Consider the following 12872-nt stretch of genomic DNA (forward strand, 5'->3'; position numbering starts at 1 on the left):
ATCCCAGTCCCGGCAAAATCCCCCCAGCCCCGTCCCCCGTCCCGTCCCGTCCCACGGTCCCTGTCCCCGTCCCCTTGCCAGCCCTAACTGCTTGTTGCCCTGATTTGTTTTCCTCCCTTTTTTCTCGTCCACGACTAGTTCTAAATATTTTCTGGACATACTTTCTAAGCATGTTATAGGCTGATTTAATCTCTAAAATCACTTGACATCCTCAGAAAAATCAGTGTCCTTGATATGGAACTCTGCATAGTTGATTAAATATTATAATAAAAAAGTTATTGGGTATCTCTCTATTACAAATAAATTAAAATTTCATTTACGAACTTTCATTAGTTTTTGAATCACATTGAGTAATGTCGAATAGTTTAGTGTAACACTGAAAATTTAATATTGGACTGTGGAGGACAACTATTATGTTCTTTGAAATATAGGAAATAGATGAATTTTTAGCTCATTCAAAGTTCAAAATTGACTTTGAATAAATTTCGAACGATTCCAAAAAATCTGATGAACTACCATATAATACAAATAATTTCTCTACTATGCATCTCCAACTAAGTACAAATATAATGGAAAAAGCCTAATGAAAATTAGAAGTCTTTTCCAATTTCAATGATTGATCATATAGCATAGTAATATGACTTCATGAACCTCAACGATCGTTAAGGCTTGATCCGTTCATACAAGTCATATAATGTGCTGCTTTCGCCATTATTTTAGTCAACATTATATTTTCAACATCACTCCGTGCTCCAATTTGATAGACATAACAAGTTAACAACTACATAAAATTGTTATTTTACATAGTATAACAAACATGTATTGTGTATTTAATATTCATAGATATACTTTTTAAAAAATACATCTTATATACCTTTTCTAGCATCTCTCCTCGCTCTCCCAATATCACTACTCTTTCCTCTATATCTCTCACTCACCTCTCTCCACCATCTCTTGTTGCATCTCTCCTCTCTCACCCCCTTATCTCCCTCTCTTGCCCCCTTTCTAGATTATGCCAAATACATAAAGAAAGAAGAAGAGACGTGTATCAACTATCTCAATTGTATCACTCTAATTTGTATTAACATACAATCTTGTATCATATCATATGTTTGTATATCTATATCATGAATAAATAACCAGTATGTATCGAATACACATGTATTCTTATATTGCGAATGAATACAAGTGATACAAGAACAAATAAATACGAGTGATACAAATGTATCGTATCAGTCTGTATTTCTACATTTTTTTAATCACAAATGAATACAAGCGATACAACAATGCTTGTACGTATCAGATACATCCTGCATCAACATGCATTTCTAAATCACTAATAAGTACAAGCAAGACAAGAGTAAATGAATACAAGTAATACAATCGTGTATCAACTTGTATGTATTGAAACATACTGTATAAACCCGTGTATATATCAAACTTTATCATTGCTACAACCTTGTATTTATTAAATACAACTTGTATCTAGCATCTCTTCTCTCTCTCACGATCTCGATCACCTATTTTTTATATGAATAATAAATAATTAAATATTAAATTATAGTCATTTCTGAAAATTCATTACCAAAAATCAAAATGAGTAGATGTGACCCAAGTCAAGACCCTATAGTTGTTGACACCTTGAGAAATGGACACACAAAAACAGTCGCTTGTCACTACAGCATGACAAGCCCATCCCGTCACGTTTCCGACTCCCTATGCGCTACTACTTGAACTCCAATTTTGATTTTGGTAATCTTTCTCACGCCCACACTTTTTTTCTTAACAGCACCTCAATTTTATCTGCGATTTGTTCTGAATTGGGGGTTCATTTCTCTCCTTCATAATAACCCAGTCAAATTCACTTGTTCTTCGATTATGGCTTTAAATATGGAGTCTTTGGCTGAGGCAGCTTCTGGAGCCATAGGATCCTTGCTAAGCACCACTATATTGTATCCTTTGGATACTTGCAAGACCAAGTATCAAGCTGAACTTCGAGCTCATGGTCTGGCCAAATACAGGTGTTTACCTTTTTAGATATTTCTTTATCTGGTCCCATCTATGAGTATCTTTTTAACCTTCTCTGTGTGTATGCTTTTATAAAAAAAAAGGTTTTGTCTTAGTTTTTCTTATAATTATTTGTTAGATGAGTATTCTTGATAATTATGATTTATGGGTTTTCATGGAATGTACAGAGGATTACTCATGTTTCCTTTATTTTTTATTTTATTTTTATTTTTTATGAGAAGGGAAGCCCGCAACCGCTATCCTTTGGGTGTGCACATGGTAAAACCCCGCTACTATGCAATAGCTTGCAAACCACATAGGAGAGGTAACCCGCACTAGGCAAGCCTGGTGCGACGAGCTCGATCCAAAAGGCAAACCCTTTGCTTTCGCTGGCAAGGGGTTTCGAACTTGAGACCTCCAACGTGGAAGTCCCAAGCTCAAACCACTGGGCCACCCCGAAGGGTTACTCATGTTTCCTTTAGCAGGCAGCCTATAATAGATGTGGGAAATGATCCCTGTTCTTCTAGGTAAATAACTTTAACATTCAACCAAGTGCATCATTTAGACTTCTTTAGAATGAGTGCAAGCAGATAATATTAAACAAATTTTATAAAATATATACATGAAATACCTAGTTTTACGGAGAGACCACAGGTTCACATGCCCCATTTTTAGGCTATAAACTTGCCCCTGCAGCCTATACACCCTCCTCATTTAGGGGAACTTGAAACCTGAGATGTTGTAACAATTACATTAAGTCATGTATTTAGTGTTGGAAAGAAATGAGTTGGAATAGGGCAATTTGACAGTTTGATATAGCGGAACCCAACTAGTTTGGAATTGAGTGCAATTCATCAATTGTTTGATTTGTTCATGGGGCTTCGTTCAAGGATTTGGAATGTAGATATCAATGTATGTGATAATGAACATGTGATCGTTATTGCTTGTTCGTGCTAGAGGGGTTGTTCAACCTATTTTCCCCACTGAAATTGCTTCTTGTCCTCTAGGTTCTAGTAGAGCGACATTGATTTAGGAAGTGGAACATACTCCGTCGCCTCAAGAGCAAATTGTGTGGCAAAAACATCATTCTTGTTCACTCTTTTAACTGTTCCAGTGTTTGCTTTCATGTAAAAGGCATGGTAGTGTCTGAGCCACCTTGAATGCATCTCAACTATTCACCTTGTGGTTTTTTTTCCCGGTAACTTTGTATGCCAAGGCTGAGACAGATAGGAAGAAATCACCTGGTGTTATTTATTTTTCCCTGAGGTCTGCACCCATTTCATTGACTACTAGGTTACAACTCTGGCGGATAAAGTACTTTTGGATAGTGTTGTTACTCTTAGAAAGGTATAATTAAGAGAAGGCTTTTGTTCCGGATGAATTCGGATAGCAAGGTTTCTTTGAGTCTGATGCAGATGTTTGATCTGAATCCCCATTTCCCTAAGATTTTGTATCACCTGTCAACCCTTTGACACCCGAAGTGCAGCTCATTGAGGACTTTCAAGACTTTTGATCTCTCTGCGAGTTAGTTCTGAAATATTGAGCCTCAGTAGTAAGCGGAGAAACAAAGGGGTGATATTACATGAGATTGGAACTGAAAAGCGCAAAGGAGAATGTTATCGATTAAGTCCTTTGAGGATGTAAATAGCATGAAAGCCTGTTTAAAAGTGAAGAATGATGTAGCTGGCTAGAGCTTATGACCCAGTCTCCAATGTTAGGTTCAAGGCCATTAGCTGATAAAATACCTTAGGTTCAAGGCTATTAAGTTATAAATTTCTTCTTCACATCCATTTTGCCGTATGATAGACTGACAACATGCAATCTTTCTCAGAATTGCATCATCAGCTCCAAATCAGGAAGGAGGTTGGACTTGGAATGAGTGCTTCTTTGGTCACTTAAGGATAAGCTGCCAATGGGATTCCATGATGTCCTTGCTAACCGGTGGTTTTGGGGGAGGGTAGCAGGGGAAGGTTGACAGAAGTGAAGAGATAATAGAGGAGAACTAATCTCAAGCGTTGCCAAAGCCTTTAAATGAAATGTATACAGTAATTGCATCAAGAAAATTTAGAATAAATAATTATCTTGTATACATTTTGGAAGTCCCATTTTAAAAAAATGGAAGTTGATTGTTAGAGGGAAATTGTCTCCATTTCACCCGTAGCTAATATAAATATGTAATGGTCAAATTTCTGAGTTGAAAATGAATGAAATGTAATATCAGTTGTGCTTTTCAAGCAGTAAATATGCCGCCGATTCACATTTTAAGAGTTATTTATTGGTTTGAAATGTAACTTTTTATATTTGAAGAAATTAAAAGTTGAAACCAAAGAAGATCAAGTTATCAAAATATCTATAGTAGTAGTTAAGGAGGTTCAAGATTAGTACGAGACTCTGCATTCCAATCTCGTTAGCACAATTTCACCACCTTTTTCTGAATCCTTTTAGTGAAAATTTTGGGTCAAATAACAATTCCAAGAGGTTCCTCCCACATAAGAAAACATGTGGTGTTTCATGTGTACACCTTCATACATCAAGATCTCTGAATACCATTTGTGCTTTTGATACATCTTGTGGTTAATTGGGATAAGAGCTGCAAGAAAATGTGGCTCATTTCTATTATTAGGTGTCACACGTGCCATCTGTACACAAGAGGCATGTTTTTGTGTACAAGTAGAGCGGTCTGACCAAAGAAATGGTTGTTAAAGTTACTCTTCATTGGACGTTGATAGTGGAAAAATGATGCACTCTTTTTATGGTGTATGCCACAATAACTGACCACATGTACTGAGGAGCATTGTTCAGAAATGTGCTTAGCTAGGAGAATTAGGGACCCATAGATGATCCAGATACGTTCTTTGGTAGGCTATAACATGTTGTGAGTGCTTATAGATGAAAATATTGGAGTGTGGCCCTTATTAGCATGTACTTCGAATTATGATTTGGCAATCAATACTTAATTGCTACATAGCCAAGGCCCAAGGATAAAGTTCCTTTACTCCTTTTGTGTTACCACTTATATCCACTTACTACTCCTTTTGTGTTACCACTTATATCCACTCACTACTCCTTTTGTGTTACCACTTATATCCACTTACCTATGTTGCGCGGACTCTTCATTTTTGCGGCCGAACCCGTCTTGACGCGACACTGGTGCGGGCGCGGGTGCGGGTGCGGGGTGCGTGTCAGATTCGGTCAATCCGATCCGGATACTTTGACCAAAGCCGAGAAAAAAAATGGGGAAGAGATCAATTTCATGGCCAGCAAAAGTTGACGACGACGAAGTTGTCACGTCTAGCTGCTCCATGGAAAAGAATAATGAAGAGGCAAAGGTTACAAGAATAGAGAGAGAGCATACAGATCTTTTTTCTTGTACAGAGGAGGCGAAGGGGCTCCATGGGAAAGAATAAATAATTCAAAGTTTTTTTTCTTGAAAAAGCAGAGAGAAAGTGTTTTTTCTTGGAAAGGAAAAAAGCAGGCTAGGGTTTCTTGGGAGAAGAAAGGGCAGCACACAAAACTTTAATGAATTGTACTACTCCCTCCGTCCACAATTGTTTGTCAGGGTAAGGTCATGCACATCTCTCAAGGAAAATTTAATACAAGGTGTAATTTGACTAATATAACCCTACTATATCAAGAATACCAAAAGTCCACATAACTTTTCAATTGAACTACACAATCATTAAGGGCAGAATTGGAAAAAAGTAACTAATTATTTCTTGATTGTTTAAATTGACAATTAATCTTGGACATCTATTTTTAGTATACCTGCCAAACAATTGTGGACGGAGGGAGTACTATCTAATTTAAGTTAGACTCTCTCTCTCTCTGTCTCTCTATATAATAAATGATTATTTTTTTTATAATAAATAAAAGGAATTATAATTTTTTAAAAATTAATTAGTAACAAGTAATTAATTTATGCTTTTAAATTTGTATATCTATAATTGATATGCTTTTAAGTATAGCATTTTACAAGATATTTAATATTATTATTATTATCATTATTATTATTATTATTATTATTATCATTATCATTATAACTATATTTTATAATATTGAAAAAATTTAGCCGAATCCCCGCACCCGTATCCATACTCGGATTCGCACCCCCGAATCTTAAAATTTAAATTTTGCCGAATCCGACTCTCGGATTCGCATCCGTCTCGAATACCCGCACCCGAGTCCGATCAACTTAGCCACTTACTACTCCTTTTGTGTTACCACTTATATCCACTTTTTTGGTTTGCAAGTACTTGTATATCAAAAGCCTGAAAGGAAGTGTCTCTATAATTCAATTACTGCAAAAGTTTCTCATAGAAGGATTTTGAGTAAGGATTAAGGTCAATAAGATCTTTATTATCTGAAATTATTATCACGGAAGATAAATATATTTCCTCTAGCTATTGGATCCTTTACTTGTATATATCTCACTATTTGTTCTTTATGTTTCAATGCTAATTATGTTGGATGCCGATTGCTAATAACTGGTTTGCACTACAGTAGGTCTTGACTCGTAAAAAATTGAGGTTTATACCTCAAATTTTTTCCAAAAATATGTCTAGAAATCTACAATGTTTATAGAATCTACACTGAATTCATCATCTGACCAATTTCTCCCTCGTTTTACTTGCTATACATGGACATATGCATCCATACAGACATATCTGGTAGCGCTAATTTCTCTTTGCTTTTAAACTGTTTGCCTCATTATGTACTGATTGTCAGTGCTTTTTCATTGCATGATGTTACTTTTGCTCAAAAACTGTGTTCTCTCTTGTTCATTGTTTATGTGAAATAAGAGAAGAAGGAGAAAGAAGAACATTGGGAATTAGTTGCTTAATTATTCCCTCAAGCCATTGAGTTTAAATAACCTTTACAAGGAATAGAAAATAAGGAAATAACGAATTTGTCATATTTAACACTCCCCCTCAAGTTGGATAGTACATATTGCATGCTCCTAGTTTATTACACATATAGTCTACTCTGGATCCTCGAAGTGGTTTTATGAAAACATCTGCTAGCTGGTCCTTTGAGTTGACGAAACTCGTAAAAATGCAGCCAGACTCGATCTTTTGTCGGATCAAGTGACAATCTATTTCAATGTGCTTCATTCTGTCATGAAACACTAGATTTGAAGTGATATGTAGTACATCTTGATTATCACAAGTCAGTTTCATAGGTTCTGTGCCTCCAATCTTTAACTTTTGAAGAAGTTGTCTTAGACACATAAGCTCACAAATAGCCAATGCCATGGCCCAATATTCTGCCTCTGCGTTTAACCTGGCCATCACATCCTGCTTTTTTACTTTTTTGAGATATTAGATTGCCTCCAAATAAAATACAATAACCTGAAGTGACTGTCTATCAAAGGGTAATCCTGTTCAATCTGCATCACAATATCCTACAATGTTGCATGTTCCTTGTCTTCATACAATAAATCTTGTCCTAGAGAGCCTTTCACATATCTTAGGATGTGAATTATTGCATTCTAGTGGCTGTCACAAGTTGATTGGAGACTGCCTAACCACACTAACATCAAATGAAATGTCAGGTTGCGTGATCGTAATATAGTTGAGTTTGCCAACAAGTCCTGGAATGAGTTTAATATTTGAGTCTATGAAAGTGTCCATAGGGGTGTAACTCAACATACCTGTGTCTTCCAAATGTCCAAGGCATATTTCCTCTGTGAAATGGCAAGGCCTTTGCTAGACTGTACCACCTCAATGCCTAAGAAATTGACCTTGAGCCTAACTCAACCACAAAAGCTAACTCACCTAACTCATGAGGTGAGGATTTTCCAAATTATATAAAGAGTCCAATTGCCCATCCCACAAACAATGTGGGACTACTAACACTCCGCATGCCCAGGCCTGCCAATTGGAGCGTGAATAATATAATATGGGGTCCAACATCCGATAAATAAATAATTGGGATGAGCATGGCTCTGATACCATATGAAATAAGAGAAAGAATAAGAAGAGAATTGGAAATTAATTGCTTAATTATTCCCTCAAGCTATTGGGTTAAAGTTACCTTTACAAGGAATACAAAATAAGAAAAGAGAATAGGGCGAACCCCGTGCACAAAGCATCCTGCACTCACTCAAGGTTCAGGGAAGGGCCTCACCCCCAGAGGTTCTGATGTAGGCAGCCTTCCCTGATGCAAGTATCCCCTTATTACTTAATTACAGGAATTTGGGAATTTTTCTATATTTACAATTTTAAATAATATCGACTTTTGCCATGTTTAGCAGTTTATGTACATATTTCTACTGGATTTTGTACCCAAGTATGAGCAGTGATGTGATTGTATGAACTTCTTTTGAAATGCAGGAATACTCTTGATGTCTTGTTGGAGGCCATTTCTTCTCGGCAAGTTCCTTCACTCTATCAGGGTCTTGGGACAAAGAATGTGCAGTCTTTTGTTTCGTCTTTTATTTACTTCTATGGATATGATTTCTTCAAGAAACTATACTTGAAGAAGAGTGGATTTAAATCCATTGGAACAAGAGCTAACTTAATAATTGCTGTTGTAGCGGGGGCATTTACAGTCATAATAACCCAGGTGAATCATACTTGGCAGTTCTACTTGGACTAAAATTGATTTTAGTTTTCTCAATATTGAAAAGAAGGTTGCCTGCAATTAGACAATTTATGAAGTTTTGTCGATTTAAATTGCGGTGCTTTTAAAGCTATGAGGGCCTGCTTCCAGGCCTAGTTGAAACTGCAAATGGAAAGGTGATTTCCCATGTGAAGTGCACACTCTTTTATCTTTGGCCCTTTAAAGGGTGTGCCTCTGGAAACTGGATTAATGCTAAAGTAGGTTATATGCTTCTGGTGATGGTTAGAACTCAAAATTTGGTGACGTATACTGACCCATGAACTCATATATGTGGTTCTTTTTTTCATAGAGTATTTTATGTTCGTTTTCTTAAATCATTGAAACCTCATACAATTCTTGCTTTTGTAGGAAAACCTTGATTTCTTAGTTATCAAACAAAAAAACCTGGATTTCTTTGGTAGCTGCATAATCAATCCATTTGATTAAGACAGCATACTTTCGTAGTCTTTCACTTTGAGTTGTCTACATTTGTAAGCTGGATGGCCCTGTTGCACAGAGGTGGAGATCAGAGAGAATCATTCTGATATTATATTTATTTGAACTTATCAAAAAAGGAGTTCCAAGAAGCTGTTATTTCTCAGTTCATATATGTGCTTAATGCTTTTAAAGATTAAATAGAACAAGAAAGTTGCATTTCTCTTTTAGAGTGAAACTATCTGTACCACCAATGTGTAGAAAAAGAGTTTGACAGTGGATGTGGAAGCATCTTCTGGCAGTGGTCTTTACTTTTGTTCTGGTTGCATCTTCTGGGAATTGTTTGCTCCAGCTTGTGTACTTCTGTTTCTTATAAGGTTTCTTTTATATCTGTTCTTCTATTGATCTGAAGTTTTACTCTGATATTGCAGCCTCTAGATACAGCAGCTTCAAGAATGCAAACTAGTGAATTTGGGAAATCCAAGGGATTCTGGAAAACCCTCTCGGAGGGCACTTGGAGTGAAGCATTTGATGGTCTAGGAATATCCATCATTCTCACTTCAAATCCAGCAATTCAGGTATTCACGTGCTTTATTTTCTAATGTGAGAGTGTTCCACCATTTCATTCAATGTCATATGTTTGTGATGCTTAAAGTATACTCGCCTGATACCCTCTAGCATACTATTGCTTTACGGATTATGCCTCGACAAATTACAATATGATATCACAAATTATGTTCAGGGACATTAATGAATAATTTTCTGTTGCAATATGTGGTGTTATGCAGTACACGGCCTTTGATCAATTTAAACAAAGAATGCTGAAGGGGAAGATGAAAAGCAATAGAGGGGTGGAATCAAGGCCAGAATCTCTTTCTGCTTTTTCTGCTTTTGTTCTGGGGGCAGTCTCAAAATGTTTTGCCACCTGCATCACTTACCCGTTAATAAGGTATATTCAGTTGAGCATTTCATACGCAAGCGTGAGTCTATGCCAATTGTGTCAAACATGTAAAAGAGCTGTTGAACATTTGCTCCTTTTCTATTGTTATATACTTAGACACTTTTTGCTCAAACATTAGAGAATACCAGTGCCAGAATCACCAAGATTCGGTTGGGTATTGGACTACATTTGGCATTTTATTTTTTTTGGTTTCCCACCCAGTATCCGGTACCCACATTGGAGCCTGACTAAATCCGGATTTGCGCCGGGAAGTCCCACATTGGGGGTAAAGCGCTCCCTAACAAAGGCGACTCCGTACCTGGGGGAGGGACTCGAACCTGAGACCTCTGGGTAAGGATGAAGGAGTACTTACCACTCCACCACAACCCTTGTTGGTTACATTTGACATCTTAACTCCTCCTGTATATCTAGTATGTTGATGGCTCCTTTTTCTTTGGCGTCAACATAAGCTGTATTTACTCATATGCACTGTGTATAGGTGTAAAGTCATGATACAAGCTGCTGAATCAGAAGGAGATGCAGAGGATGAAGCTGAGTTAAAAGCCCGGAAAACAATTTTTGGATCCCTTCATGCCATATGGAAAAAGGAAGGGCTAATGGGATTCTTTAAAGGGTTACAGCCTCAGATCCTGAAAACAGTTCTAAGCTCCGCACTGCTGTTGATGATAAAAGAGAAGATCTCAAAAACCACATGGGTTCTGCTTTTAGCCGTAAGGAGATATCTGTTCCTAACGACGACCAGACTAAAGAGCTCTTGAAATTCTCTTAGAAGAGCTGCTGCATGATTCAAATGTAACAATGCAATTAGTTCGTAGGTTCTTGTTCGAGACGTGGAACCACCTTGCACACAAATAAAATGTTTTATCTGATAGCGCAATTCTCATTCAGTTTGTCTGTTGAAATGGTATGTTTCAGATTGTCTTTTTATGTCTTCTTTCTGTATACAACAATCACGATTTCTTGTTCGTCTTTTTTTCAAGTTCTACTCTACATATCACAAGGAATGTAAAGATTTGGTCATATTTCTGCTTCTGTCTGCATTTGGTCTCCGTGTACATACCGATATTCGTTCAGTAGAACTATACATTCTCCAGAAGTGGTTCAGTTTCAACTTTAGATCTATTTTATATTCAAGCATTTCTTTTCCCCTCCAATTTGGTCAGCTTGTGATATTAAGCTTTGACGTTTTGTCATGTAAAAATTATATGGATTCCTACAGCCTAAAAGACTGTTGCAGTCCCATTCTGCATTGCAAATCTTTCTCTCTTTAAGTTGTCTAATAATTTTCTTTGACAACTATCTGTTAAGCAATTCTAGCAAGAAGATTAAAAATACAAACTTTAATACTAGGGCAAGAATAACAAGAGAAAGGGATAAAAACAGACTATGATCAATATGAAACCTTGTTACTCTAAAGTCTAAACTATTACTCAATTGACCCAACCCAAAACCTTCCTAGACCCAATTGCATTTTACAGTATAGGTTCCAAAAGCCCTCTTTGGACCCTAGCTTGTTTTGGATGGTTGTTACCAACTGAAATATNATTGTGTGGTCTGTAACAAATATATTTTTGGAACGACATAAAAGATTATTATTTGTTTAACCAATTTTTATTTTTATTTTAGATTTTAATTTTTTTTTAGATAATTTATAATTATAATTTATAACGGATTGCTCAGTAAAGCGTAAGAATAATGTTAAATAGAATATTAATATTATTCGAATTGTTTAGTAATATTGATATTAGTTGTGCTGACAGTAATTATGTTGAAATTCTTTGGCTTAAGTCATCGATAGCCACTTAAAGTTATCCGCAAATTTCACTTAGACACCTCATCTTAGGCTTGTTTCAATTGAATACCTGCGCTAATAAAAAAATCTACCTATCGAACACTTTATAGACAATCAGCTGAAATAGTTATTCTAGGTATTGGGCCTAGAATAACTAATAAAAAATAAATTATAAAGAAAAATTATATTTTTAAGAAAGAAAAAAAAAGAAAACCATCCTTGCCTTTTTCCTCTTTCGTCAGAACCTTCCCCCAAAACACCATACACTGCCATTCTTTAATCTTACTCTTATCCTCAAACATCAGTTTAGATTTATTGATATTCTTTCTTCTTCTTGTGTTGTGAGTTTTTTAGAGTTTGAATACATCAACAATTTCAAAGAATAATTTCAAATTCATATTATTCTTGCTGGAAAAAATGGAGTTTCGCCGGAAATAATGAACACTAAAGTAAGAAGACGATCGATCATTGATTGCTCGTTATTTTAATTTTTTTTGTGTCTTTATGTAATGACATTTGCTTAACATCCCATGTCAACGGAAAGGAATCTCCACTTCATCTTCTTCCCTTTTTTTTGTATTTCTTTTGTTTTAAGATTTATATCTAATTTATGTTTGGGTTTGATTTGACAAAATAGATGAACAAGGGATAAATATGTTTGGTGGCAGCAGCGATGACATTTTTTCCGACGAAAAACTTAAGGTGGCAGATTTGAATGTGTGGTTTGGTTGTTTGAAAGGCTAAGGCCGTTTGACGATGGTAGACTTGTGGATGGTAACAACCGATTTGGTGGAAAAAATATTTGTGAGTGGTGATGGCTGCAACTTGCAATGGAAAAATGGTGATGGAAGCTTTCTGACAAAGAAGAAGATATAAAATCTTTTCTTTTTTTATTAACAAATTATCCTTTTCACGCTCCTCTCTTTGTGTGTATTACACACACTTTGCCATGTCAGCAAAAAGGGTTTAATAGGTACAAATTTCTTACTGTGTAGGTGTTCAATAGGTAGAAGTTTTAATTGAGGTGTTTAAGTGAAATACGAGGACAACTTTGAGTGGCTATCAATGACTTAAGCC

At 36.1% G+C, this 12872-nt stretch overlaps 1 protein-coding gene across 1 annotated transcript; it reads left to right on the top strand.

Moving 5' to 3' along the window:
* The first annotated feature begins 1646 nt into the window (after positions 1-1646).
* LOC125846431 (peroxisomal adenine nucleotide carrier 1-like) lies at positions 1647-11025 on the top strand. Its single transcript, XM_049525846.1, has 5 exons — positions 1647-2021; positions 8340-8571; positions 9474-9620; positions 9831-9991; positions 10482-11025. The coding sequence occupies exons 1-5, from the start codon at positions 1879-1881 to the stop codon at positions 10759-10761; spliced, it is 963 nt and encodes a 320-aa protein (XP_049381803.1). The 5' UTR covers positions 1647-1878; the 3' UTR covers positions 10762-11025.
* Positions 11026-12872: the final 1847 nt, after the last annotated feature.

The sequence above is a fragment of the Solanum stenotomum genome, chromosome 1, assembly GCF_019186545.1.
Source record: "Solanum stenotomum isolate F172 chromosome 1, ASM1918654v1, whole genome shotgun sequence".
NCBI classification, from domain to species: Eukaryota; Viridiplantae; Streptophyta; class Magnoliopsida; order Solanales; family Solanaceae; genus Solanum; species Solanum stenotomum.

Bases quoted from the DNA above. Each gene is read 5' to 3' on its own strand.
- LOC125846431 (XM_049525846.1), top strand. From the start codon at position 1,879: ATGGCTTTAAATATGGAGTCTTTGGCTGAGGCAGCTTCTGGAGCCATA. The intron at 9,621-9,830 runs GTATTCACGTGC...GGTGTTATGCAG, and splicing joins CTTCAAATCCAGCAATTCAG to TACACGGCCTTTGATCAATT. The intron at 9,992-10,481 runs GTATATTCAGTT...CACTGTGTATAG, and splicing joins ATCACTTACCCGTTAATAAG to GTGTAAAGTCATGATACAAG.